Source organism: Sturnira hondurensis, unplaced genomic scaffold (genome assembly GCF_014824575.4).
Source record: "Sturnira hondurensis isolate 20B ecotype Veracruz unplaced genomic scaffold, ASM1482457v3 Scaffold0001304, whole genome shotgun sequence".
Lineage (NCBI taxonomy): Eukaryota > Metazoa > Chordata > Mammalia > Chiroptera > Phyllostomidae > Sturnira > Sturnira hondurensis.
Window position 1 is genome coordinate 3,571,819 of NW_028073935.1, and position 25,377 is coordinate 3,597,195.

The 25,377-nt window shown below is 40.8% G+C and overlaps 1 protein-coding gene across 5 annotated transcripts in view; it reads right to left on the bottom strand.

Annotated features, from left to right (window-relative positions):
* The window catches only part of SAP130 (Sin3A associated protein 130), a 90,734-nt gene extending 69,587 nt beyond the window's left edge, over positions 1 to 21,147 (bottom strand). For 2 of the 5 annotated variants that reach the window (XM_037070089.1, XM_037070097.1), the window contains exons 1-6: positions 20,313 to 20,495; positions 19,422 to 19,539; positions 5,806 to 6,041; positions 4,938 to 5,096; positions 2,846 to 2,957; positions 1,551 to 1,675 (exon numbers count right to left, since the gene is read on the bottom strand). In XM_037070089.1, coding sequence (XP_036925984.1) covers positions 1,551 to 1,675; positions 2,846 to 2,957; positions 4,938 to 5,096; positions 5,806 to 6,041; positions 19,422 to 19,539; positions 20,313 to 20,369 — 807 coding nt within the window. In that variant the 5' untranslated portion in view covers positions 20,370 to 20,495. Of the gene's footprint in view, positions 1 to 1,550; positions 1,676 to 2,845; positions 2,958 to 4,937; positions 5,097 to 5,805; positions 6,042 to 19,421; positions 19,540 to 20,312; positions 20,496 to 20,616; positions 20,764 to 21,065 lie in introns of those variants that run through there. The other 3 variants (XM_037070106.1, XM_037070125.1, XM_037070115.1) reach the window with 3 other exon arrangements.
* Positions 21,148 to 25,377: the final 4,230 nt, after the last annotated feature.

The window sequence follows — 25,377 nt, forward strand, 5'->3', positions numbered from 1 at the left end:
ATCACTAAAAGTAAAATTTGAAAATGTGGGTCTTCAGAGAAGTATGTTAATGTCCAGGATAGTAAATTCTTGCCATTCTTAGTAAGGAATTTTCTCTTTGGATAGGTTGTTTTAAAAACAAGAGTAAGAATTATAAAACAATCTAATTTTGAATGAATAACACACAGGTCCCTTCTTTCCAAATATAACTGGATGCAAAATTGTATTCTACTGTTAGTACAAACTGGGATCTCCCCATTCAAATTTAGAATTCCCACAGATAGGCTGTCGGTCCTGGTGTAGATGTTTTATATTACCACACAACCAGTGTTTTAGAAAGGGCCTACTCGGCCACTACTACAGATGTTAACTCTCAGGCCATCTAGGTCAGCATACTAAAGGCAAACACATGCTAATAGTATTCTTTGCTAACAGAAGACTAAGGGTGTCCGGGATGGTTTTCAGATGGAAATATTTCCCTTACCACTATAACTGTGTAAATCTTCACCTGATAAACGAATTTCACACTGGGCTTCACCTGCTTGTACACTGTCAATTCTAGTCATCTGAGTTCTTAGTAGTTCCTCTTTTCTGACCTTGTTACATGTGTTAAATCTGCAAACTGCCCATTCTTGATCTCTTTGTTTTTCACTTTTCAACCCCTTAAACCTTTTGTGTTTACTGTTACAACTTGTCTCACTCCAGGACTTTTGTACTATTTTCTTCACTACTGAGGCTCCTTGTCTTGGGGGGCCTAATCAGTTTCCAAATGTGTTGTGTTAGCCAGAAGGTGCTTTTGTTTTGTTTTATTTTGAAAGTTCTAGATTGGACATGTACTACCCACTGTACTAATCAGTACTTTCCTTAACGTAAACTCAGCTGTTTCATACGTATCTGGTCTCCAAAGGTATCTGCATTTCTACCTCCTACATGTAATTCAGTTAAGTTCATCTTTCAAAGCTCTTTCTATGATCATACATTACTACATTCAAAAACTTATTAGCTCTCTGCAATATACAAAATCAAGTTTACATTCCATATCTTAAGAGTTCTGAATTTATAGACACCACAGTATCACTGAGTAATAACATTATACTTCAGTAGTACTGAGGCCAGAAATTTACCTGAAACAAAGTTGAAAGGCATGGACCGTCTTCCTCAAAGTAAACATATGTGCATAAAATATTTAGGGGTTTATAAACCACCATCCAAATTAGAACCCCTCAGTTCAAACTAGACTTTACTAAACATTGTATATAACCATCACTGTCTCCCTTGTCACCGTTTATAGTATTGGTCCCCTCACTACCTCTTCACTTTCTCTGAATCCCCATTACCATGCTCATCCTAACAAAAAAGCCTTCCCTTACTATGTCTTCTAAATTCCTAGAGTGGATCACATGACACTGTATACAATTCAACCTTCTCAACATCTTGCCAACTAGACTGAAAGTCACTTGAAGTCACAGGACTTTCACAGTGCCTATCAGAATGAATGACTAAGTAGGTATGAAGTCATAGGTACTAAGTAGGTCCTTACTGGCTGACTGCCCAGTAAATGCTAGATGTACCTGGATTGGCTGGTGAATAATGTGCTGGACTGCTGGCTGAGCTGTAGCAGTATTTGGCAACTGGGAAGTCGGTCTCAGGACTGTGGTTACTTTAGAACTAGACATCACAGCAGCAGCAGCTGCACCTGGAAAAATAAGTTTTTCATTACTACACTCAAAATTTAAATAGTTCTCATTACATTCCCTGGAAAAATGATCAGAATTTCTAAAACTCAGTGTCAGTATTCAGTGGAAATGTTTTTTGTGCATCTCCTCATTTCATCACATAGACTATTAAGAAAACATGCACTGAAGGATTGAGACTTATTAAGTTTATTAGTCTGTACTGCTTCTTCAAAAATATTCAATAAAACTAGCTGTTTTTTATTTTTGTAAGTATGTATCAGTAGAGCACACGATGAACAGCCTGGTGTGGTGTCACTGTCCTGGTTCAGGCCAAGGCTCCAGCAGATTAACTTCCAAACAGACAGTGAGAGGGCACCTGAACCACCACTGTCTCCATCTGTGCAAATGTCAACATTGTGAAAAAGGCAAAAGATGTCTTGGTATACATAAAAAATGGTTTTCCTCTCACACAAACCCCTTCTGTCTGTGAACCTCACTGTGAGACCAAGTAAACCTGGTTCTGTATTTGTTAATTTAATTTTATAAGTGATGATTTTATACTCTCCAAGAGAAGGTAACAATTTTTGACCAAGCAGTTGAGAAAACTTGTGAAACTTAATACCACACAGTCTATTAGAACTTAATTGTAAGAAAAAACTTATCTTACTGCTATGTGAGTAAAAACATTTTGAGTAGCTGTTATCACTTAACTTTAAACATACTGAGTATTAATAGTTGCAGCTTATTTATTAAAAATGAAGACAGCTCTGGGTGGTGTTAGGTGGTAAAGGGATCAAGCAAAACAGAGAAAGAACTTATGGATATGGACAACAGTGTGATGATTGGGGGGTGGAGGGGGAAATAGGTGGAGATGAAGAGGGTACAGGGAGATAAATGGTAATAAAAAAAGTTCAATAAAAATTTTTTTTAGATGAAGACCATGTTTAGACTACCATAGCCTTGAGGAGTTCCTCATTAAAAAGAATTTTTAGACACACTAGAACTTTGAACTGCTTTCAGTTTACATACATATATGCAAACTTGTTGTACAGTGCTAAAAATGTACACTGCTCTTATTTCTGCTGTCCTTGAACTTTAATAAGCTGATTCTGGATATATTTTGTGCAACTCAATCTTCTACCAAATGTATATTGCATCTCAAGAGTTTGAACAAAATGTGTGGTCTTTACCTCGAGGTAAATGAGAAGCTCCGATGTGAAGAGGAGGCCCAGGAGCGCTGCTGCGGATAATAGACATCTGTACATTTGTAGTCATGATATGATGCAGGTTGCTGGGATGGCCCTGCAACAAACAGGATGCAATGTTGTCTTATGTGTTTAGTCTTAGCCACTGGTACTTAGATGCTACTTCTAGAAGTCAGCTGCCTCCAAATGTGGGTCAAGTTGTTCCTTTCAGATGGTGAATAACCCAAGGGGAAGGACATTTCCCCTTTCTTCCACAGCATACTGCATGATGATCTGTGCCAGCAAGCATATGGTAAATGACTGAAGACATATCAGCTACCTAGATGCTAGATCCCTGTAACATGACACAACTGACTTTCAGGTACTGTCATCTTCACTATTAGTCTTCTACTTGTTCTCTATCTTAGCCAGAAGCTTATTTTTTCCTATTCTCACTATTTTGTTTGCATGCCACTGCAGTCTTCCATTACTTTTTTCCCCCCTCCCCCTCATCCAAGGATTTTTTTTTTTTTTTTTTTTTTTTTTTTTTTAAGGAGAGAGGAAGGGAAGGACACATCAGTGTGAGAGGGAAACATTGATTGGTTACCTCCCGTACCAGCCCCAATCAGCAACTAAACCCATAACCCAGGCATGAATGCAGACTGGGAATCAAACCCACAACCTTTCAGTTTACAGGATGATGCTCTAACCAGAATTTTGAAGCTATAACCAAGCACAACTGCACTCAAACTTAAGGACATAGGCTTTCTTATCTAGATTTGTATCTCACACAAAGGGTAGTTCCTCATACACAGCAGACACTCAATACCTACTGGCTAAATGACAAAGACCACTGAGCATATTAGTTTTACTTCCTGTCTTTCTCTCTCAAATTTACTGTCTTACCCTTGCATATACAAATGATATGAATGATGGTTTAATTTATTTAGTATGGAACAGAGGGGTCAGGTCAAATTGCTGAGAGAGAAGGCAGGGAGCAGGGAAAAAACCCCAAGGCAAAATTGAAGGTTAGAATAGGCTTGCTCTCCCTATGAAGGGAGGGGCTGCTGGAGAAGGGAGCTTGTACAGAACATGTGTGACAGGAGACTTTGCCCCCTTGCTAAACATGGCGGCCAGAAGAGGAGCAAAGCCAAATAGGGCCGACACTGGCCCTCATTGGCTGGAAAGCTGGACACTCCCAGTGGCTTTTTGCATACAGAGGATTCTAAGAGAAGACTTTTATTTTTTTTATTTTTAATAAAGATTTTATTTATTTTTAGAGAGAGGGGAAAAGAAGGAGAAAGAGAGGGAGAGAAATATCAATGTGTGGTTGCCTCTCCAGGTGTGCTTCCCACTGGACACCTTGCCTGTAACCTAGGCATGATCCCTGACTGGGAATCAAACCAGTGACCCTCTGGTTTGCAGCCCGCACTCAGTCCACTGAGCTACACCAGCAAGGGCTCTGATAGGAGACTTTTAAATAGAGCACACCAGGAAGGAAAAAGTTGGTTGGTTCTTTCCCCTCCCCCACTGGCGGGAGGGCATATCAATGGTTGCCAGCGTGGGTCTGTGAGGGGAGACCTGCAGGCACAGATTCCAAAAGATTTCTGGAACTAGACAGTGACTGGAGACTAGCTAAGCTACCTACATGGTGATACTTTGGGGTGGGAAAAGAGGTTCCTGTTGTAACCTGGAACTGAGCTGGCAGAGACTTTCATGATAAGAGTTGGCACTGTGAATAGATTTTTGTTCTTGTGTTACTTTCAGTTCTTGAACTTATGTAGCAGTTGTAATGACAAATATTTAAATCACTATTTTTGATGTCATACTCTTTTTCTTTCCCCATTCATTACCCAGATATTTTAGGAAGAATCTTGCCATTATTTCAAATTATATGATTGTTAAATAAAAGATTCCTTTCTTTTTCACCCAACTCCATCTTTGGAGATTTGCCTGATAGGTGGTGAGTGGTAGGATCCACCCCCACTAAATGGGTTGGGTAACAAGTACAGTGCCTAATGTACTGCTGGCATTCAATAAATAACAACGGTTTAGCAACTCAGTTTGAAAATCAGCAAATTGAGAGAAAAAGAAAAACCTGTTGTCCACTGATTGTTGCCACAGGAATGGCTGAAGCTTGAGGGATGCTACTCTCCATGGTAACGGTAACCTGCCCTGGAACCTTGGGGGAAAGTGACAAGGTAGAAGGTGGAGCAGGAGCAATGGGACGGCTAGGCATGGTGGGCTTCGGAGGCGGCTGCAAACAGAAAACCACATGAAACATAGCAATAGCTTTTCACCAGTGATGCATTTTATTCTGAGGTTAAAAGTATGCAAACCAACCCTGGAGAGTACCAGGAAAGATGTCAGAAGCCTTATTTGTTTTATTCCTCATCACCACAGCTTTTCCATTAAAGTATTAGCATTTCCATTGTACAGATGAGGAAAAATGCAAAACAAGTCCAAGTCACCTACTCAAAACCACACAAACAGTAACAACTAGAACTAAGAATAAAGCTCAGATCTGTATGCCTCACAAGCAACATACTTCTGTACAATGCTGCCTCTCTGAAATTTGGGCAGAAGTAAAAAAATCTCCCAATAACTGAAATATAACCACAATACACAAGGCAATAATCAAAAATACCCCCAAATCAGGAAACTATAAAAATAAAACCTTAGAGATGAGTACCACCCCAAGATAAAAACTGACTCAGCAGGCTCATTACTTTATCAATGCCAAATGACTATTAGAAAAGACCCTGTGATTACCAACTGCCCAGTAGCATAAGACTAGGCACTGCAGAATGGCAGACCTCTGAATTACAGAGAAGAGCTGAACTGATAGATCAAAACAAAAGAAACTATGATCCTAGAATACAGCCTAAGACTTTGTGAAAATTGTCAAAAATATTACAGCCAGTCTTTAGCTGTGGTTCAATGTGGATTTTAAACCTCTCCATTACCTTCATAAGTCCCTCCGAAAATGAGAGTGGCACTGCAGGTGTCAGATGTGCTGGGGAGGCTGTCACAGCAACAGGGGTGCCCGATGCAACAGCATGGTGTGTAGACAACATCTGCACCTGTGGATAAGGCCTTACAACAACAGGCTCTTGCTTCTCTTCACGAGACTGGAGGGAGCTGCTGGAACCAATGTGCTCCCTGGCAGTAACTTCAACATCCCGACTAGGTTCATCATTGACTAGTTAAGACATTAAGGGTAAAAGAGCATGTCATATCCTTCCAATATTAATTAACAATACATACAAGAGTAGTATTTGCAGCTAAGTTTCAGAGTTAATAAACTCACCATTTCCTTCAAGATTTTCTAAACAAAGAGAATTTAGGCATTAGATTTCCTGATGGGTATCAAATCCAAGAGTCACACCTGTGAAATCCAGGATCTGTTTTAGATACTGCGGCTTTCCCTCTCCTATAAATAAAGGACCTGACCACTATCTAAAATGAGCTCAAACTGAAAGTGCAATACAAGATATAAGACAATTTCATTTGAAATATATATATATTTAAAAGGTTATAAAAAAACTAACATTAAAACGATAACCTAAGTATAGTTCTTAAGTCTAAGAACATATTTTTCAAAACAAACTTTAGTCCAAATCCTTATTGGGTGAACAAGGCAATTACTATCATTATTACAAAGCACACACCCTTTGAGGTTCAACAATTCAACTTGTATGGGTGTATACCATAGATAAATAGCATATGTGTAAAATGACTTATGTACAAGGTTTTTGTTTCTACATTTTTATACCAGTAAAGAAACTGAAAAAAACCTATATGTCCATCAACAGAAGGGCTATATACATTATGGTATATTCCCACAATAGACTACCATGCAAGTACAAAATAAAACAAGAAAATCTTTTAGACACTTTCATTGAAAAATCTGTAACATATATTATGAAAAATACAGGTTAAAAAAAGCAGATAGATAACAGCGAAAAAGTACATAACATATACATATACATATACATATAGGTATTTATATTTGTATATGGATAACGTATTTCCAAAAGTACCCTGCTTGCCTGAAGGGAAAAAAAGTGAAGGACTGGGGAACAGGGATGAGAGAGAGACTTCTCACTGTATATTCTTTTCATAACTTATTTAAAAATTAAGGCCCTTGCTAGTGTGGCTCAGTGGATGGAGCGCCAGCCTGTGAACCAAAGGGTCATCAGTTCCACTCCCAGTCAGGGGCACATGCCTGGGTTGCAGGCCAGGTCCCCAGTGGGGGCCACGTAAGAGGCAACCGTATATTGATGTTTCTCTCCCTCTTTCTCACCCCTTTTCCTTCTGTCTAAAAAAATAAGTAAAAAATAAGAAGTTAAAAAAGAAACTAATGTGCCCTGGCTGGTGTAACTCAGTGGATTGAGCGCGGGCCTGCGAACCAGAGGATTGCGGTTCGATTCCCAGTCAGGGCACGCGCCTGGGTTGCAGCCAGTTCCTTGCAGGCTAACTACCAGCAGGGGATGCACGGAAGGCAACCATACATTGATGTTTCTCTCCCTCTCTCCTTCCCCTCTAAAGATAAATAAATAAACAAAATCTTTATAAAAAAGAAACTAATGTAATGAAAGAAGTTTGTAAAAATGTTACTTCAGTCTTATCAATCATTTTCCAAACTAATACTAACATTCTTTTTCTGAGAATAAAGATTATATTTGTGAAATAAATTTTTAATTATTTGGAAAACTATAAAGAAAGTAAAACTACTCCCAAAGGCACAAGCAGTTAATAGTTTGGCAAAACCTTCAGATGCTTCTCATTTTTAATTTGAATGGGCTTTTATTTATTTAACTTAGCTACAACCTTCATAAAAATGAGCACACAAATGTTGATTGTAGAGTTCAATGAACTTTCACAAACTGAATACAGCTGCGTAACTAGCACCCAGGTCAAGAAGCAACACATTCCTGGTTCCCCAAAAACCCTCTGTTCAGCCTGATTCCAGTCCCTAACCCTCCCAAGTATATTCACTAACTTCTAATAGTACACATTACTACAGTCTATTTTTTTTTTTTTTAAATATTTTATTTATTTATCTTTAGAGGGGAAGGGAAGAAGAGAGGAAGGAAACATCAATGTATGGTTGCTTCTGGTATATCCCCTGCAGGGAACTGGCCCCTGCCGGAAACTGGCCTGCAACCCAAGCATGTGCCCTGACTAGGAATCGAACCGCGATCGTCTCGTTCACAGGCCCGCGCTCAATCCACTGAGCTACACCAGCCAGGGCACTACAGTCTATTTTTGAACTTTATATAAACAGACTCATAAGAAATGTTATCTTCCTGTTATGTCTTGCTGTTTTCACCTACGGGTATGAGATTCATCCATGTTATTGCAGGTAGCTTTTGAGCTTTCAAACACAGTATAGTTTGCCATAGCATAAATAAACCAAAATTATTCATTTTACTGTTAATATGCATTTAGCTAGTTTTCGGTTTTTGCTATTGTGAATGATTATCACTAATAAATACTCTTGCATAAGTCTTTAGTAAACATATGACCCATTTATGTTGAATATATACCTAGGAGTAAAACTGCTCAGTGATATACAACATATACTACATCATTCAAAATGCTAAATGGAATCCCACTGCATAGATATGGTATTGCTTTTTATGCCATTGATGAGCTTTTGGATTATTTCCGAACTTTTGCTTAACAAAATCTCTGGGATGAATATCCATATGTACTTTGAGTCCTTATTCAATGATCTCAAGAAAAAAGTCCCCAAAGTACAAGTGCTAGGTGAAAAGATTAATGTATACTTAATATTCTCCTATATATATTGACTTTTCTCCCAGATCATTCATTTTTTTAAAATTTTGATTTTCAAAACTAATTTATTGAGTTATAAATAAATTTACATACAATAAAATGGCTACTCTAAGAGTAGAGAGCACAATTTTTTTCATTACAAATATTCTCACTAACAACCTAGAAGCAGGTTGGGTAAATGTTTAATTTTCTTTCTTCCTTTTATTAAAAAAGATTTTATTTATACATTTTTAGAGAGGGGAAAGGAGGAAGAGACGGTAAGAAACATCAATGGGTGATTGCTCTCACATGCCCCCTAATGGGGACCTGACACAGACAAATGGCCTAGATCAGGAATCCAAAAGGTGATCCTTTGGTTTGCAAGGTGGCACTCAATCCGAGTCACAACAGCCAGGGCTAAATGTTTACTTTTTTATAAAACTTCCAGAATACTTTTCAAAGTAGTTATATGATATTTTGTTCACACCAGAGTCTCAGTTGCTCTTCATCTTCACAATTCTTGATACACAGACATTCTAGGTGGTATGTACTTGGGTATCTCATTGTGGATTTAATGAGCATTTCCATAATGATTAGAAATGTTGAACTTTTTAATGTGATCATAAGCTATTCATACATATCTTCCCCTGTGAAGTATGTTCATATCTTTTATCCACTTTTTAATCAGCTTTACTGAGTTTCAATTTACACATAAAATCTACAAGTCCTTCCATAAAATTAAATTTTCGTAAGAGTACACAGACCACACCTCAATCATGATACAGAACATTGTTTTCCTTTACTCTAACACATACATTCATGACCCTTTGCAGTGAATTCCCTTCCTCCCACACCTGCTCCTTAGAAACCACTGATCTGCTTTCTATCATTATAGCGTTGTCTTTTCTGGAATTTCATATAAATAGAATCATACAATATGTGGTCCCATGTATCTGAGCTTTCTCTTAGTATGTTTCAGAGGTTCATCCATGTTGCTGTATATATTGGTAAATTTGTTCTCTTTCATTGCTTAGTATTCCATTGTATGGATAAACCAAACTGCTTATATTTTTTCCAGTTTTTCACTATTATGAATAATGGTGAAGGATCTTTGTATATAAGACATATTTTCATTTTCTTGGGTAAATACCTATGAATGAGATTACCGAGTTGTATGATAAATTTGTGGATTATTTTGCATTTCTACCAACAATGTATGAGTTCTACTTGCTCCACAGACACATCAAACCTTGGTATTGTTGGTCTTTTAATTTTATTCATTCCAGTGGATGTGTAGTAGTTTTTCTCTGTGGTTTTAATTTGAACTGCCCTAGGATTAATTCTGTTGAGTGTGTTTTATGTGCTTACTTGGCATTTAAATAGGGTCTTTGGTGAAGTGTCTATGCCATATTTTGCCCATTACAAAAATATCGGGCTGTCTTTTTATTATTGAGTTAGAAGATTTTTTATATATAAAGATTATAAGCCTTTTACAGATACATTTATTACAAATGACTTCTCTTAGTCTGTGACCTGCCTTTCCATTTCTTTTTACTTTTTAAAAGATTTTATTTACTTATATTTAGAAAGAGATGAGGGGAAGGAGAAAGAGATGGACAGAAACATCCACGTGTGGTTGCCTCTCATGCATTCCCTACTGGGGAACTGGCCCACAACCCAAGCATGTGCTGACTGGGAATCGGACCTGTTAGTTCATAGGCCGGCACTCAATGCACTGAGCACACCAGCCAGGGATGCCCTTGTATTTTTTTAATGGTGTCTTGACAAGCAGTCATTTTTAATGTATCAGTGCTTCTTCATAATTCCTATTTTTTTTGTGACTCAGGCAACTTGTTTTCTCTAAGGCTGCGAACAGTTTTTCCAAATTTTTTAACATTTTTAAAAATCATTGTTCAAGTACAGTTTTCTACCCTTTCCCCCAACCCCTCCCAACCATCCCAGCCCTCTTCAATGTTTTGTTTTAGAAGTTTTAATTTTTATGTTAGGCCTATGATGACACATTTTGAGTTAACTTTATGTATGATGAAGGTAAAGGTCAAGGTTCACTTTTTTCTATATGGATATTCTCATGTTTTAGCACTATTCTGTAGAAAAGACTATCAGTTCCCTACTGAATTACCTATATACTTTTGTCAAAAAATCAATTGATCATTATGTGTAGGTCTACTTCTGGATCCTCTACTTTGTTCCAATGATCTATATTTCTATACTTATGCCAAAATCACACTGTCTTGATTAGTGTAGCTTTATACCAAGTCCTGAAGTAAGGCAGCAGAGTCCTCTAAATATCTTTTTTTGGGGGGGGGGGGGTGTCAAAATTCCTTTGGCTATTCCAGGTCCTTTGGCTTCCGCATTAATTTTAGATTTAGGCTGTCAATTTTTATAGGAGCCTGATGAGATTCTGATTAGAATTTCTTTGAATCTATAGATCCCATTAGTAAAACTGATTATCTAAAAAAAAACCAAAAAACCAAAAACAAACAAAAAACAACACCTGAGTTTTTGCCCTGGCTGATGTGGCTCTGTGGATTGAGCACCAGACTGTGAACCAAAGGACTGTCAATTCAATCCCCAGTCAGGGCACATGCCTAAGCTTCGAGCCAGATGTACAGTAGGGGGCGCTCAATCGGCAACCACACATTGATGTTTCTCTCCCTTTCTTTCTCCCTCCCTTCCCCTCTCTAAAAATAAATAAATAAAATCATTTTGTAAAAAACCCTGAGTTTTCCAATCCTTGAACTTGACAGATCTTTTCATTTATCTAGGTTAACTTCTCTCAGTAATACTTTACATAACTTTCTAATCCTAGGTCTTACACATATTTTGTTACTATGTCCCTAAGTTTTATATGGGCCATTTTTTTATGCCACTGTAACAGACATTTTTAAAATTTCATTTTTTGCCCTGGCTGGTGTGGCTCAGTGCACTGATTGTGGGCCTGCAAATCAAAGGGTCGCCGGTTTGATTTCCAGTCAGGGAACACGACTGGTTTGCTGGCCAGGCCACCAGTAGGGGACATGTGAGAGGCAAGCACACATTGATGTTTCTCTCCTCTCGTTCTCCTCCCTATCCCCTCGCTCTAAAAATAAATAAAATCTTTAAATAAATTCATTTTCATTGCTAGTAAACAGAATTCATTTTTGCATATTAAACCATTATCCTGCAACCATTACTGATTTCATTTATTCTAACAGCTTTTTATAAAAATTTTCACGATGTTCTACACACATGAACATGTTGTTTATGAATAAAAAGTTTTACATCTGTTTTTCTTTTTTTAAAAACATATTTTATTGATTATACCATTACAGTTGTTCTTCTATTCCCCCCTTCATTCCCCTCCACCCGCACACTCCCTCCCCCACCATTCTCCCCCCCTTAGTTTATAACCATGTGTCTCAAGTTCTTTAGATTCTATATTTCCCCCACTATTCTTGCCCTCCCCCTATCTATTTTCTACCTACCATCTATGCTATTTTCTGTACCTTCTCCCCCCTTCTCCTCCTCCCACTCCTCTGTTGCTAACCCTCCATGTGTTCTTCATTTCTATGGTTCCACTCCTGATCTAGCTGTCCTCTTGGTTTGCTTTTGTTTTAGGTGTGCTTGTTAATAGCTGTGTGTTTGCTGTCCTTTCACTGTTCATATTTTTCATCTTCTTTTTCTTATAAGTCCCTTTAGCATTTCATATAATAAGGGCTTGGTGATGATGAACTCCTTGAGCTTGACCTTATCTGAGAAGCACTTTACCTGCCCTTCCATTCTAAATGAAAGTTTTGCTGGATAAAGCAATCTTGGATGTAGGTCTTTGGATTTCATGACTTGGAATTCTTCTTTCCAGCCCCTTCTTGCCTGGAAGGTCTCTTTTGAGAAATCAGCTGACAGTCTGATGGGAAGTCCTTTGTAGGTGACTGTCCCCTTATCTCTTGCTGCTTCTAGGATTCTCTCCTTCATTTTAGTCTTGGCTAATGTAATTATGATGTGCCTTGGTGTGTTCCTTCTTGGCTCCAACTTCTTTGGCACTCTCTGAGCTTCCTGGATTTCCTGGAAGTCTATTTCCTTTGCCAGACGGGGGAAGTTCTCCTTTACTATTTGTTCAAATACGTTTTCCACTCGTGGCTGTTTCTTTCCCCCTTCTGGTACCCCTATAATCCAGATGTTGGAACGTTTAAAGATGTCCTGGAGGTTCCTAAGCCTCTCCTCATTTTTTTGAATTCTCATTTCTTCATTCCTTTCTGGTCGGATGTTTCGTTCTTCCTTCTGGTCCATTCCATTGATTTGAGTTCCAGTTTCCTTTCCATCGCTATTGGTTTCCTGGACATCTCCCTTCATTTCAATTAGTTTAGCCTCTATATGTTCCTCTAATTTGTGACTATAATCAACCAGTTCTGTGAGCATCCTGATAAATAGTGTCTTGAATTGTGCTTCTGAGAGACCGGCAATTTCTCGGTCGCTGAGAGTTATCAGCTCTGGGACTTTGAGTTCTTCTTGCGCCATCTTTTGGGCTGTTCGTGCCTGTTCCGTAGCTGGATCAGAGCCCTAAAGTGTTCACTAGAGCAGGGCAACTAAGTCTCTGGGTTGTGACGTTGTATGTGGGGGCAGGGTCGAAGAGGAACAATTGTGTCCCATCTGCTGCCTGCCGCTGCGGCCCCCACCAGCGCCGCAGCCACCACCATCACCAGGCCCACGCGTTTTGTTCCACTGCCCGCGAGTGTGCCACCGCTGTCAGCCCTCCACCACTGGGTCCGCCCCCTGGGGCCTGCGTGGTCCATCTCACTGTGCGCGAAAGTGCGACCACGGTCAGTCTGCCCCACACCCCGACTGGTTCCGGGCTGCCTGTGCACCTAGGTCGGGGAATCTGTCCTGCCGGACCCAGCTCTGCTGCTGGCTCCACCTCTCTTATCGTCCCCATTGAATGGTTCGTAGTTGTCGGACTTCCGTTTAATTCAATTTTCTGGTCTTTCGGGGTGTCCTTGTTCTCCAAACCTTTGCTGTATTCAAACTTGGCTGTGGGAGAAGTCACAGTGTTTCCACCTATGCCTCCATCTTGGCGGAAGTCCTCTACATCTGTTTTTCTGTTATCAATGAACTTTTAACCATCCCCATTGTCCAAACAGAATTTCCCCTAATTATAATTTAAGGGAAATGAAGACTTCATAACTTTCCCCAAAACCTATTTGCTCAGGAAGATTTTGATTTTTGACAATTTCATTAAGTTATTGTATAATGTTGTGCCCTAGCTGGGCACTGTTGTTTGGAATGTCATCCCGTACACCAAAACGATTACAGGTTCAATTCCTGGCCAGGGCACATATCCAGACTGCAGGTTCAATTTCTATTTGGGGTGCAAGTGAGAAGCAAGCAATCGATGTTTCTCTCTCAGACTGAAATTTCTTTCTCTTTCTCTCTCCCCCTTCCTCTATCCCCTTCCTCTCTCAAATCAATAAACAGGTTCTTTCTGCACACACTGAGGCCTGGCAGAGGGAGCTACAAGCTATGGATCACTAACAACTCCAAAAAGGTTGCCCACCAACAGTCACGGGTAGCATTTGACATGAGTTTGCACCAGAGATTTTGCCAATCCACATAATACACACAAACAAATACAAAAAGGTAGCCAAAATGGGAAAACAAAGAAACAGGCCCCAAATAAAAGAATAAGAGAATTATCTAGAAGTAGAACAAAATGAAATGGAGGCAAGCAATTTATGAGATACAGTTTAGAGCAAGGATTATGAGACTACTCGACAGCATGAAAAAGACATAGGAACAAGAAAAAAAAGGACCAGACATAAATAAATATAATATCTGAAACAAATAATACACTGGATATAATTAAGAATAATTAGATAATGCAGAGGAATGAATCAGCAATTTGGAAGACCAAGTTAAAAAAAAAACCAAAGCAGAGGATCAAAAAGAAAATAAAAAAGAATGAAAAAAAATGAGTTTAAGAAACATTTGGGACAACATAAAGGATAACAACAACTGCATCATGGAAATACCAGAGGGGAGGAGTGAGCAAGGGATCGAGAACCTATCTGAAGAAATAATGACTAAATCTTCCCTAACTTGGTGAAGGAAAAAGACACACAAGTCCAGGAAGTGCAGAGTCTCAAAGATGGACCCAAAGAGGCCCAAACCAAGATACATCATAATTAAATGGCAAAGTTTAAAGATAAGGAGAGAATTCTAAAAGCCACAAGAAAGAAAAGTTAGTTATGTATAAAGTAGCTCCCATCAAACTGTCATCTGATTTATCAGGAGACACATTTCAGGATAGAAGGGATTATATATGAAGGTGATGAAAAGCAAAGACCTACAACCAAGGCTGCTTTACCCGGCAAGTCTAACATTTAAAATTGAAGAAGTAAAGAGCATCTCAGACAAGAAAAAACTAAAGGGGTTTGTTATCACCAAAACAGTATTGCAACAAATGTTAAAGAACTTGCTTTAAGAAAGGAAAATAGTTAAAAATAAAATGATAATAGACTTCTGTCAAGATAGAGGCTTAAGTGGAAACACTGTGCATTCTCCCACAACCAAGTTTAAAGACAGCGAAGTTTTAGAAACAAAAACACAGCCAAAAGAGTGAAAATTGAACTGTACAGAAGTTTGACAACAACGAACCACTCAGCCAGACCAGTAAGAGGGGCGGAGTCAGCAGCGGAGCAGGGTCAGGTTGGAAAGATCATTTGGTCCCGGTGACCCAGGAGTGGAGGCGCAGGCAATTGGTGGATCCCAGGCGTGGGGTGGCGACAGGAGGACCCAATGAGGGCGCAGGGCGGCTGGCTGGCTGTGGTCACACATTTGCGCACAGATAAACCAAGTAAAGGAGTGAACAGTGAGACAGACCACTCAGGCCAGGGCCCCAGCGATGGGAATTGGAGCCTGAAGGCACCAACTGGAAAGACTTTCTTGGGGTCGAGGGGCCAGGAGAGGCTCCCAGGCTCACAGAGTTGGTTGGAGAGACCCACAGGGTCCTGGAGAGTACACAGGCCCACACACCCGGGAACCAGCACCAAAGGGGACCAATTTGCTTGTGGGAAGCTGCAGAGGGGACAGAAATCTGAGAGAGAGCAGAGTGGAGCAAAGCACCATTTTTTTTCCCCCTCTCCAACTCCACCCTCACATACAGCATCACAACCCAGTGACCTGGGTCACCAGGCCCTGAAAAACAGCTAAGGCTCCGCCCCTCATACATAACAGGTGGGAACAGACCAAAATATGGCTCAAGAAGAGCTCAAAGCCCCAGAGCCTATCATTCTAAGTGACCAAGAAATAGCCAGCCTTTCAGAGGCATAGTTTAAAACACTGTTTATCAGGATGCTCACAGAATTGGTTGATTTTAGCCACAAATTAGAGGAACATATGAAGGCTAAACTAATTGAAATGAAGGGAAATGCACAGGAAACCAATTGTGATGGAAAGGAAACTGGGAATCAAATCAAGGAAGTGGACCAGAAGTAAGAAAGAAACGACCAAACAGAAAAGAAGGAGAAACAAGAATTCAAACAAATGAGGAGAGGCTTAGGAAGCTCCAGGACATCTTTAAACATCCAACATCCGAATTTTAAGGGTACCAGAAGGGGAAGAGGAACAGCCATGAGTGGAAAACTTATTTGAACAAATAATAAAGGAGAACTTCCTCAGTCTGGCAAAGGAAATAGACTTCCAGGAAGTCCAGGAAGCTCAGAGAGTCCCAAAGAAGTTGGACCCAAGAAGGAACACACCAAGGCACATCATCATTACATTAGCCAAGATGAAAATGAAGGCAACAATCCTAGAAGCAGCAAGAGATAAGGGGACAGTCACCTACAAAGGACTTCCCATCAGACTGTCAGCTGATTTCTCAAAAGAGACCTTACAGGCAAGAAGGGGCTGGAAAGAAGAATTCCAAGTCATGAAATCCAAAGACCTACATCCAAGATTGCTTTATCCAGCAAAACTTTCATTTAGAATGGAAGGGCAGGTAAAGTGCTTCTCAGATAAGGTCAAGCTCAAGGAGTTCATCATCACCAAGCCCTTATTATATGAAATGCTAAAGGGACTTATATAAGAAAAAGAAGACGAAAAATATGTGAAAGGACAGCAAACTCACAGTTATTAACAAGCACACCTAAAACAAAAGCAAACCAAGAGGACAGCTAGATCAGGAGTGGAACCATAGAAATGAAGAACACATGGAGGGTTAGCAACAGAGGAGTGGGAGGAGGTGAAGGGGGGAGAACGTACAGAAAATAGCACAGACAGTAGGTAGAAAATAGATAGGGGGAGGGTAAGAATAGTGGGGGAATATAGAGTCTAAAGAACTTGAGACACATGGTTATAAACTAAGGGGGGAGAATAGTGGGGGAGGGAGTGTGCGGGTGGAGGGGAATGAAGGGGGGGAATAGAACAACTGTAATGGTATAATCAATAAAATATATTAAAAAAATACAAGAATGGGATACTACCTCACACCAGTCACAATGGTTATCTTCAGTAAATCAACAAACAACAAATGCTGGCAAGGATGTAGTAAAAGGGGAACCGTTGTGCACTGTTGGTGAGAGTGGAGATTGCTGCAGCCATTGTGGAACGCAGTATGGAGGTACTTCAAAAAATGAAAAATGAAACTTCCTTATGACTCAGCAATTCCACTTCTGGGAATTTATTCAAAGAAACCCAAAACACTAAATTGGAAGTCTATATGTACCTGTATATTTGCTGCAGTGTTATTTATCACAGTCAAGATATGGAAGTATCCCAAGTGTCCATCAGTACATGAGTGGATAAAACTATGGGACATTTACACAATGGAATACGACTCAGTCATAAAATAAAGAAGAAAATTTTACCCTTTGCAACAGCATGGATGGATGTGGAGAACACTATGAGAAACGAAATAAGCCAGTTAGTGAAATACAAATATATGATTTCACTCATATGTGGAGTCTATGAATACACTGAACTAACAAGTGGAAACAGACTCATAGAGTAGGTGGAGAGCTCTGGGCAGGGCAGTGCAGGGATAAGGAGTAGAGGGATTGAACAAAAAGGAAAAAGGACTCATGGACAACAGTATGGTGACTGTGGGGGTGTGGAGTGTATAAGGGGGATAAATGAAAATGGAAAGAAATACAATAAAAATAACTTTAAAAAACTTTCTCCAAAATAATAAATAAAATCAATAAACATATCCTCTGTGGGGATTTTAAAAAAATCATATAATGTAATATGTCCCATTAAGCTGCTCTTAGGACCATTTATTATTTCCTTCTAGACATCTGGAGTTCTCAGTTTCAGTTTATTTTTATTAGAGAACTGTTGTAATCTTTACTTCTGAACTTGGATCATGTATTTGAAGTCCTGATATGCTCAAGCTCCTAAATTACTTCTTCTGATAAGAGCAATAGAAAGTATTGCTTACAGGGGCTTTTTTTTTTTAAATAGTAACTGAGGAGAAAACACTGTATCAAAAGTGTAATTATAGACAATTCTGGTCTTAGTCAATGATTTTCTTCTCAACAAAATTTGAGGGCAATTATTGCTGACCACCTTTAAAATAAGCAATATAATTCCTTGTAAAGAGGAGATGTTCAAAAATATTTTTCTTAGCTATGCTCTTTTAAAATTATTTTGTTGTGAATTTATACCAAAGACAAAATATTGTCAAAATTATTTAAGGAGTAAGGTACTTTTAAGTGGCTCTACAAGAACATGTTGACCACTACTTTATGCCTTGCACTACAGCAAGTATAAAACATACAAAGTGTTTAAGATAGACATGATCCTGGCTTTCATTCTACAATGTCCTACTCTCAATTGGGATGATGGGAGTCAGCAAAGGCTTCCTAGAGAAGTGACTTCTGACTTGAAACCTTAAGAATAACAGGAATTACCCAGATGAATGAGTGTGGAAAGATAGAAGGAAGATTTTAGCAAAAGGAACACAATGTGTATATAAATTCTCAAGGACAAGAGAGGTGAGTACTTGTTATCATGGCTTTGGAAATTATAAGTAACTACTATTATACAGGAGGCATAGAGTAGCTTAAAGTTACTTCAAGACTGAACATAACTGAAATATATTTATAACAAAAACTGAGTTGGCAGAAGGGAAGAAAAGCAATGGAAAATGAGGCTGGAACAGTAGAAAAAGGGTCACAGCTCACAGGCAAGAGACAAAGAGAGGGTAATTAAAGATGATGCCTGAGTTCCTGGTTTGGGCAATGAGTATACAGTGTTACCATTTACCATGATAATGAACGTAGCAATATGACAGTAAAGAAAGAGAAAAGAGAGCACTTTTTTCCACTTTGCAGTGTTTTCTTTTTGTTTTTTGGATATCTAGAGAGAATGAAACCATTCAGAGTTCTTCAACTTCACCGTTAATCCAACTGGATTCTTTGTTGTGAGGAACTGTCCTGCATATTTTAAGTAGGACGTTTAGCAGCTTCCCTGATCTCTAAAGCAAGTTCTATGCCTTACACACCATTGGCTCTTAATTACCATATCTCTGGGCCTTAACTAAATGAGAAGACATTAATACATTTAAAAAATAATTCCTGTAGGCATGCTTTACTATAACTTTCATTTACACTTTTAATCATTTCATGTGAATGAAATGATTAAAACAGGAAGAAAAAAGTGTTGTTTAAACTTAAAATTATAATATATATTTTCTTTAAATTTGATAACCTATTATTTATTAAAATCCTAGAAGGAATTTGCTAATTAGAAAACTGGCAATATTCTTAAATCAGGAAGCAACACAGAAGAATATCACAGATCTCACCTGCAGCTGCTGGGTTTATCAATCCTGCAGAACCACTGTTTGCAATCTGTGAAGAAGCCTGGCTTAGCCCAGTGGAAGGAGTTCCTAACCGAGGAAACTGTTGAGAACTCATTTCCACCTGCAATGCATATAGTCACTGAGTTATTACTGGATTCTGAGATTAAAATCTATAATGAAAAATTAAAGCATCTTTAGTGCTTCTATTTTTCCTCAGAAGCAAAAAGCAGCATCATTTATCTAAATTACTGGTGATCAATATACAGTGCACAAATGAACTCAATTTTGTAACTTCTGGAAGTACATAAGTTCAATTAATAGTAAAATCGTTCATTTGGTGTTGGGGGATACTGACCCTCCATAACTACTCGTGGGTTGCCACACCAGAAGTCAACATTGAATCCTGTACAACAGCTATAATACATGAACACAATAAATACATATTTGTATACAATTTTATGAAAAATGTTCAAATCTCTGTGAAAGGCTTAACCCTCACTCCAAGGTGAAAAGCACTGTCATCAGTATGTCTTAGGAGGAATCAGAAGAGATGTCCTGTGCTAAAAATCAGAAATCTTACATTAAGAATCCAAAAGGAATTCTCAAATGCTCTTTTCTGCACAGGTCTCCATTACGGATTCCCTTCCCTTCCCTTCCCTTCCCTTCAGACCCTCCACTGAGCCAAAGGGACCCGACCTTCACCGCCTTCTCTGAAATCGACCCCTACTTTCCCCTCTTAAACACAGCCCCATTCGTGGCAACCCCACCCGACCCCAAAGCGCCTCACCCCCGAGATCAAAAAATAGGTTTCCAGTCACCTCGGGTCTGAGAGTACGTCTGGGGCGGGGAAGAGACGTTCTTGGGAGCCCCAGAACAAACTGTGGGCCTCTTTACCTGCCGCCACCGCCCACCGCTCCCATCTCCTGGCTGGAGTTGCCACGGAGGGCGCATCTCGGTGGCGGTGGGGGATTCCGGAAGTATAGGACAGTACTCGGAGGGCGCCACAGTTCAGCCTTTCGCCACCTCACCTGTACCCCCGGACCCCGCTGGGTACGAACCTGCCCCTACTTCCCCCGCCCGCCCATTGGTCCCACGACGGAGCATCACTGTAAGACTAGCCCCAATACGCCTCAACCCGCGCGCTCTGATCCCGCCCCACCCTCCTGCTGACTGCCAGCCAAACGAGCGCGAACCTCACCGTGACAGTTCCAACCCTCTCGGGAAGGAGCCAATAGCAGTAAAAGACTAATGTTCCAGGAGGATGGGCGGAGAGCCGGCAGGCCACGCCTCTGCCGGGGTCTAAAAGATGCGGGCGCAGGGCCCGGATGTGGAGAGTCACTTTAAACTGCTTAAAGAGCCAAACTATCTCGTTGTCTGCCTGCCTCCCGCTCCGCTTCCCCGCGAAGGCCCACACCTTATTGAATCAACCTAGCGTCTCTCCCTTCCTTGCTGCAGGACACCTGGCCCCTGCTGCCAGCCCAAACGCCATGCCCAGCTCGCCAAAGAGCCTGTAGCTGAGGCGCGAAAGATGTGGCACAGCCGGTCCTTCCCAGGGAACACACAGCCGGAGGGACCTTGCAGCCCGACTCTACTGCCCCGCCCCCTCGTCTCCTCCCCTCCACTCCCAGGGTCCTGTCCCGCCATTACCTGGGCGCTGCGCCGAGTAGAACCCGCGCCGCCTCGAGCTCGTTTCCTTGCGCTCTCAGCCTGTGAGGCCAACGTTCTCGGATCCGGACCCCTGCCACCACCGCCGCCGCCGCCGCCGCCGCCACCAGGCTGCGACCACTCTGCTCTCCACTACTCTGCCCAGCGCCGCGGCTTCCGCCGCCGTAACGAGCCCCTCCTCTATTGGCTGGGGCAAACCCCGCCCTCCTCCGGAAAGCCAGTCACCGCCAATGTAAGAGGGCGAGCGGAGGGGTCTGTCCCTCGGAGTCGCGGAGTTCTTCAGGAAATGTAGTCCGTGGTGCTTGGAGGCGGGCTTGGGCGGGGCCTTCTGGCGAGTCCGCGAGGCAGCTGGTCTGTACTGTCGAGACGCAGCTCACCTTTTTAGCTTTGTGTTGTAGAAAGAGTGGGTCACGTCCCTTTGCTTCAGCTAAACACAATAGCTTTCATTTTCCCGATGGAAGTACGGCGCGGAAATAGAGTAATGCAGGCCTGCTACTGCAGGCGAAGAGGTCATATGGGTGAAAGTTTTCCCGACGAGGCTTCTTGATTCCCCGCGCTGCAAGTGGGACTTGATGTCGTCACCGAGGGCCGCAGAAAGCAAAGCCCGACCCTTGTGGGAGGACCAGGGCGTCGATCTGGGGAAACTGCCGAGTTTGCGAGCCCCAGAACCCAGCACCCCCGGTTAAAGCAGGCCAGCTCTAAGACCGGTTCCTGGCACTGGACTTGGGGCCTGTGGACCTGCTCAGTTTTTCCAGATTGCAAAGAAGCGAACGGGGATGGTGTTGTTTTGTTGGGGAAGTAGGTAAGGAGTGGAAAGTCAGAGTTTATACACTTGTAGAGTGTACAGTTTATACACTTGTAGAGTGTACTCTGTTTATACAGAGTGTATACACTTGTTTATACACTTGATGTCTTACGCAAAGCTGCTGGAGCAAAATTTGGGTCTGATAATAAACATGTATCCTGCACCCCCTCACCCCCTCCCCCCCGTGGTAATTTAAACCTGGAGATTTGTGAGTAGTTAAGAAATAAACACGGCTCAATTGTCTCCTTCCTATGATAGAAAGCTGTGTAAGAACTACTTGCTAGGATGAGTATTAAATACCCTTTTCTTTTCTCAAGGATTTTTCCTTTCTCACTTTCTTCCCTTGTCAAATCCTCTAAAAGTACTGCTGTAATATGCTTCAGCCTTCTCTCTCCTCTAGGCAGTCTCCACACTTGATGGTTTCTGCTCCTGCCATAGAAATTGTTGGTGACTTACACAACTTCCCCCAATGGTCCTTCATTTGTTCTCATCTTGTCTAGCTTATTGATAATTCCTCTTTAAAACGTTCTTCCCTTGGCCTCTATAACCACCTTCTTTCCTGGTTATACTCATCCTTATCAATCTCCACTATATCCCCTGCTTCACAAATACTGTATACCACTTGCTGAGGCTCCAACCCTCTTTTAATGCTATACTATCTTCCTAACTGGTTAAAAGTACTCTCAGTTTTAATTATCATTCTTGAAAGAATCAATTTTATCTGCATGGTAGCTAGCTCTCGTGGAGTGGTACACTTGCAGTTGTACCTACTATTATACCAGCCAACATAGATTCCTTACAGGCCCCTGAAATTTAACATTTTGAACATCTGTATTGATTTGCCTAATCTCTGTTCCAACTGGTTTTTGGGGTTGGTTAATATCATCACCATCCTCTCTGCCTTTAGTTTTTTAAAAAATACATATTTTATTGATTATACTATTACAGTTGTCCCAGCTTTTCCCTTTGCTTGGTCCTGTACCCCCCTTTTTTCAGCAATCCCCTCCCTTAGTTCACATGCATGGGTCATGCATATAAGTTCTATGGCTACTTCATTTCCTACACTATGCTTAACATCCTCCTGTCTATTTTGTACCTACCAATTTGTACTTCTTAATCCCTGCACCTTTCTTCCCACCCCACCCCTGTTCTCCCACTTCCCCATACAAGCTGATAACCCTCCAAATCATCTCCATATCTATGATTCTGTCCCTCTTGTGCTTGTTTGCTCAGTTTATTTTTAGATTTAGTTGTTGATAGGATAGTTGTGAATTTGTTGCCATTTTAATGTTCATAGTTTGGATCTTCTTTTCTTTGTATAGTCCACTTTAACATTTAATAATGGTTTGGTGATGATGAATGTTAGATCCACCAATCACGAGAACAAATGTCGGAGACTTTCAGGGATTCAAAGATGTTAATTTATTGGCCAAGTTTAACCTGCGCAGGGGCGATCCCTCCAGAGACACTGTGCCCACTGGGGGCTCGTCTGGGATTCGCGCCTAGCGCTTACAGCTAAGTCTTTATATACAGGTCATCAAGCAGGCGTTTTTGCACAGAGGCAGATTATTGGCTTACAGGGTCCACACTCGAGAAAAAGGGTGGGGTCTGACGCAACTGGAAGGCAAATTTTGAAACTAAACAGATGGCAATCAACTCACAGGGTCTCTGCTAGGGTTTCAGGCTCCTTGGGGCCGAGGCCATTGTTCTTGTTCCCAACAATGAACTCCTTTAGTTTTACCTTGTCTGGGAAGCACTTTATCTGCCCTTCCATTCTACAAGATAGCTTTGCTGGATAGAGTAATCTAGGTTGTAGTTCATGGCTTTTCATCACTTTGAATGCTTCTTACCACTGCCTGTTAGCCTGCCTGCAAAGTATCTTTTGAGAAATTATCTGACAGTTTATGGGAACTCCTTTTTAGGTTACTCTCTGCTTTTTCTCTTGCTGCTTTTAAGATTCTCTCTATATCTTTAAACTGGGGAGTTTCAATTACGATGTGTCTTGGTGTGGTCATCTTTGGGTCTAACTCGTTTAGGTCTCTCTGTGTTTCCTGGACTTATATGTCTATTTCCTTCACAAAATTAGGGAAGTTTTCTTTCATTATTTTTTCAAATAAGTTTTCAATTTCTTGTTCTTTCTCTTTTCTCTCTGGTATCCCTATAATTCAGATGTTGGTACATTTAAAGATGTCCCAGAGGTTCCTAAGCCTATCCTCATTTTTTTTAAATTCTTTTTTTCCTCTTACTGTTGAATGTTTTTTCTTCCTTATGTTCCAAATCATTGATTTGATTCTTAGCTTCATCCCCTGCACTGTTGGTTCCCTATAGTTTTTTTTATTTCACTTAATGCCTGGGTCTTTTTTTTTATGCTGTTGCAGTACCAAATGATTTCTGTGAGCACCCTGCTAACCAGTGTTTTGAACTCTGCATCTCTTAGGTTGCTTATCACGATTTCATTTAATTCTTTTCCTGGAGTTTTTCCTCTGTTCTTTCATGTGGGCCACGCTTCTTTGTCTCCTCAATTTGGCAGCCTCCCTGTGTTTGTTTCTGTGTTTAGGTAGAGCTGCTTTTACTTTCTGACTTAGTAGAGTGGTCTGTTGTAGAAAAGATACCTATAAATTGTGTGGTGCAGAGTCTTAGGTAATCACCAGGGTGGGCCAACCTCTTTCACTTCTTTGTGGCTCTGTGTGTGGGAGGCTCAGAGAGGGGACAGTGCTACTGCCTGGCCTATGCAGACTTCCTGGGAGGAAGCTGTCTCTTGGCACTCACCCTGTCTCCAGGCACTTCACTCTCTCCCCTTCTTCACATGACACTTGTACCCTTCAAACTGTTGCCCTGGTGCTGAATCCCAGAGGCAGTGGGTCTGCATAAGTCCTGAGACCTTTGCAGGCCCTTTTAAGAGGAATGTCTTGAGAAACCTGCAGTTTCTTCCACTGTCCCAACTTCCACGGCTTTTTATAGCCAGAAGTAATAGAGACTTACCTTTGTGGTGCTGGAACCCTGGTCTAGGTAGTCTAATCTGGGCCTGTGATCACTTGCTTCTGAAGTATTCTTCATGATTTTATCCACCACGCATAAATGTGGGACTGCCTGTTCCACCATGTGTCTGTGTCACTGTGTTTCTGCCCCTCTTACCCATCTGGATGAATGTGGCTTCTTTAAATCCTTGGTTGTTAGACTTCATACAACTTTATTTTCTGATAAAGCTGGGTGATATTTATATTGTGTCTACTTGTAATTTTTGCTTAGTTGTATGGAGATGAAGTATGTCTACCTATGCCTCCATCTTGACGGGAAGTCTACTTTTCTCTGCTTTTTAGTTTTATTTTTGTTTCCACTCTTCCACATTCCAGTCACCATGCATATCTCTCTATCCCCTTTCCAGTCCCTTCCATAGCCTTTGATCAGGCTTTCATTATTTCTTTTATGAATTAGAGTAGTGTTGCTACCACTCTCCACCCCCAATCTGTCCTCTACACTTTTTCTAAA